The sequence below is a fragment of the Colletotrichum gloeosporioides genome (genome assembly GCF_011800055.1).
Source record: "Colletotrichum gloeosporioides strain Lc1 chromosome Unknown consensus_38, whole genome shotgun sequence".
Taxonomy (NCBI): domain Eukaryota; kingdom Fungi; phylum Ascomycota; class Sordariomycetes; order Glomerellales; family Glomerellaceae; genus Colletotrichum; species Colletotrichum gloeosporioides.
The window spans coordinates 389,316-390,986 of record NW_025544683.1 but is presented as its reverse complement, the minus strand read 5'-3'; the positions used below and the strand labels follow the sequence as shown (position 1 = coordinate 390,986).

The following is a 1,671-nucleotide window of genomic DNA, read 5'->3' as shown; positions in this document are numbered from 1 at the left end:
TATTAATCTTATTATTATTACTATTATTAATAGTATTATTATTATTTATATTTATATTATTATTACTATTAATAATAGTCTTATTATTTAGATTCTTAAGAGTATTATTAGTTATAGTAATATCTCTACTTATAGTAGGATTATTACTATAAGAAATAGATTAACTAGAAATATCTCTTAGTAGACTATTATAGGTAGTATTATATCTATTATTATTAGGTATAATACTACTATTTATATCCTTAAAGTAGGTATTTATACTTATAGGAAGCTCTTTATAATAAGAAATAAAGGTATTCTCTAGGATTTTAACGTCTTAAGATGGCCTCTAGCTGTTCATAGTGATTTTTACCTGCTTAGAGCGATAGACCTCCTAACTCCACGCCTCCTAATAATATATATAGCCTTTAGTTATATGATCGTAGTCTCTAACTATATCCCTCTCCTAACCACAGCCGCACTTATATATACATACAATATCACAATCTTTAACTTTACTTTAATAATAATATAGTTTATAATTACTTAATTACTTAATTACTTAATTACTAACTACTAAACTATTAACCTATCCTCTCTCTTGCGTATCACCCACACCACTAACACTATCTCTATTACTACTTTACCATCTGCTATTAACTATACTATTATTAGTAACGCTCTCTCTATTTAGTATAAGGTATACTTACTAATAAGCTCTATATAAGGCTTATATCCTCTTTAATACCCTTAAGTACTTTAGAGAAGAAATCCTACTTATTAGGGTAGCTAAGGATATAGTTAAACTTTATATTAATATTATCTAAGGCTTTCTTAGTAAGAGGGATAATATTACTACTTATAGGGGCTTCTAGGAGGCTTATTAATAGAGCTATTAAGATAATATACTTTTAGTCTTCTTTAGATTATTCTTTAAATAGAAACTTCTTATTAAGTATACTAAGGTTAAAGTTATTCTAAATATATTATATATTATTTATAGAGATAAGGGCACTACCTAGCTTATACTTAGCGAACTTAAGTGCTTTATATAGTATAGATATTATAAAAGATTTATTATAAGCTATAAGGTGAGGAAGAGGAAGAGGGAAGGGTATAAAGCCCTACCTATAGTAGTAAAGTTTTTATACTTTTAGCTATAAGAACCTCTTAGGATAACCTCTTTAGTTAAGGAGTTATCTCTCTTATAGTAGTATTTATAGCACCTCACTAGAAGGTTTAGTAAAGCTATTACTATAAGAGCCTTAATAACCTATTTAGCCCTGATATGATCAGCCCTACTATATATAGTGCTGCTACTACTAGCCCCACGCTATGCAGCTAGCGCTATTACTGTTCTACTAGTCTATTTAGCTAGGGTATACGTTCAACTTTATGATATTTAGAGGGTTTGCCTACTAGCAGGAATATATAAGGTTTCTATACTGTTTTCCTTAACTAGTAGAGGGTATAAGTTAAAGTGCCTATATAGTGTTTCTAGAATTATGCCTGCATATAGGGTGAATTTTGCTGTAGTCTTTTTGTGGGGGGGCTGTGTTATAACTATAAACTTAATTAATATCTTAAGACTATAAGGCTCTTCTTAGTTATATATTTTAGATCTTATACCTATTAGATCTATAATTAATTATATAACTTTAATATACTTATATATTTAGTTTTTTAATAAGT

General features: G+C 27.8%; 1 protein-coding gene across 1 annotated transcript in view; it reads left to right on the top strand.

The window, feature by feature from the left end:
• Positions 1–1,666, top strand: part of GCG54_00013641 (uncharacterized protein) — a gene marked incomplete at both ends in the record, with an annotated part of 7,289 nt that extends 5,623 nt beyond the window's left edge. The window contains one exon of the mRNA XM_045413492.1: positions 1,659–1,666. Within this exon, the coding sequence (XP_045265126.1) occupies positions 1,659–1,666 (8 nt within the window). The remainder of the gene's footprint in view (positions 1–1,658) is intronic.
• Between the last annotated feature and the right edge of the window lie 5 nt (positions 1,667–1,671).